At 40.7% G+C, this 1,679-nt stretch overlaps 1 protein-coding gene across 1 annotated transcript in view; it reads right to left on the bottom strand.

Moving 5' to 3' along the window:
- Positions 1-1,679, bottom strand: part of LOC116673706 (zinc finger protein 32) — a 6,225-nt gene that overhangs the window by 1,201 nt on the left and 3,345 nt on the right. The window contains exon 3 of the mRNA XM_032505938.1: positions 1-65. This exon is cut by the window's left edge and continues 1,201 nt beyond it. Coding sequence (XP_032361829.1) covers positions 1-65 — 65 coding nt within the window. The remainder of the gene's footprint in view (positions 66-1,679) is intronic.

Genomic DNA, 1,679 nt, shown 5'->3' with positions numbered 1-1,679 from the left:
ACTGGAGCTCCACTCCTGCTGATGTTCTTCATCAACAATCAATGTCTGGACATCTGAATGTAAATCTGAAACACAAACAAAAGGCTATTAATGTGAATCTTAAAGGTACTTTACTAATTTGATATATTCAGTCTCAAGGACTAGGGGTGTCAGGATTCTCAATTCAATCTTCAATTCAAAGACTTTTTGGTAACACTATTTGAAGGGGTGTGCATAAGGCATAATGACACCACCATCTTTATGTTTATGACACCTGTCATGAACACGAAGAAGTGACACATCAATGCAAAGTTAGCATGAGTTAGGTAAAGTTATGTTTTTGTCATGACAACTTCACCGTAAAGGCTTTACTGTAGGTCTAGACCACACTCTATAATTTACAAAGCCCGAACAATTCTGCACTACAAATTCATTTAACTTGAACAGTGCAGTGTTAAAGTTTATTAAATAGAAATTTGAATCTTATTGAGATTTGTTTTGTGTAGATTGTTAATAATTGAGCAATGGGAAATAATCTCGAATTAAATATTGAATGCGACGATTAGTTGCCTAATCAAAAAAAATAATCACTAGATTAGATCGTTTAAAAAAAATAGCTGTTGGGACAGCCCTAGTTCCAAAGAGTTTACATCATTCACCTGCAATACTGTGGAATTCCTTTTTAATGGGTCTTACTGGTTTGTGTCCAACAGTACAAAAACGTTTCTAAGTGATTCACATTTGTCTGACAGTGGCTTTACTAATGTGCACCGCATCACCCGTGTTGTAATGAAAACTGCCCGCCTGCAAAAAAAAATGTGCTGGGATGTAAGAACATGTCCACGATGGGCAACTTTAGTGATATGAGGACGGAGAAGAAAACTGTACCGCTCAAATAAGTAGGCTATAATTTAAATTGGCTACTACACACAGGCCTGAAACAAACACACACTCACTCAGGCCCTGAGCGGTTGGGGGGTGGGGGGGGGGGTACAGTGCCTTGGACAAGAGCATGAACTGAACTGGCATCTCTCCAGCTACCAATCCACACGCCGTACTTTGGTCCGTACAGGGACTTTAACCAGCGACCCTTTGGTTCCCAACCCAACTCCCTATCAACTGAGCTACACCCCAGTATCTGGAAATGAAAATAGTCTGGTTTTTCTATTCATCCAGATGACAAACTGCGCAAAAATGCGCCTGATACAGACTGAATGAATGAGGAAGCGCTGTGTCAGAGGGAGGAGACTGAGAGAAGATAACCTGCTCCCGACCAGGTTAGGTTCACAGGTTAAGTTACCATAGTAACTGACTCTGAAGTTAAGTTCCCTCTCTTTCTGAAAAGGGCTGGAGTTCCCCCCCTCTCTCAGGTTTGATTAACCTCCCTTTCTGAAACAGAAAACACAGAGTTTCCCTCATCTCAGGGTTAGACTGAGTTTTCACTAAGGACCCCTGGAGTTTGTGGAACAGCTGACTATTAGCCAAAACAACAACACACTTTTCTTCTTCTCCACCGTGGAATAAAGGTCCAGTCAATTGCGGTCTGGTCCGCTGAGATCTATAAATGAAAACAGTAGGCCTTATTGTCAAATATGAAATTTACTTGTGTGTTTTGAGTGTTGTTAGCTCTGTCTCATTTACCACACTGGGTGTTCAATGTTAAGATTCTCCATGTGTAACGGGTTGTAAATAGGTTTAGT

This window comes from Etheostoma spectabile, chromosome 24, assembly GCF_008692095.1.
Source record: "Etheostoma spectabile isolate EspeVRDwgs_2016 chromosome 24, UIUC_Espe_1.0, whole genome shotgun sequence".
In the NCBI taxonomy this organism is placed as follows: domain Eukaryota; kingdom Metazoa; phylum Chordata; class Actinopteri; order Perciformes; family Percidae; genus Etheostoma; species Etheostoma spectabile.
Note: the sequence above shows the minus strand (reverse complement) of the source record. Positions and strands in the feature narration are given on the sequence as shown.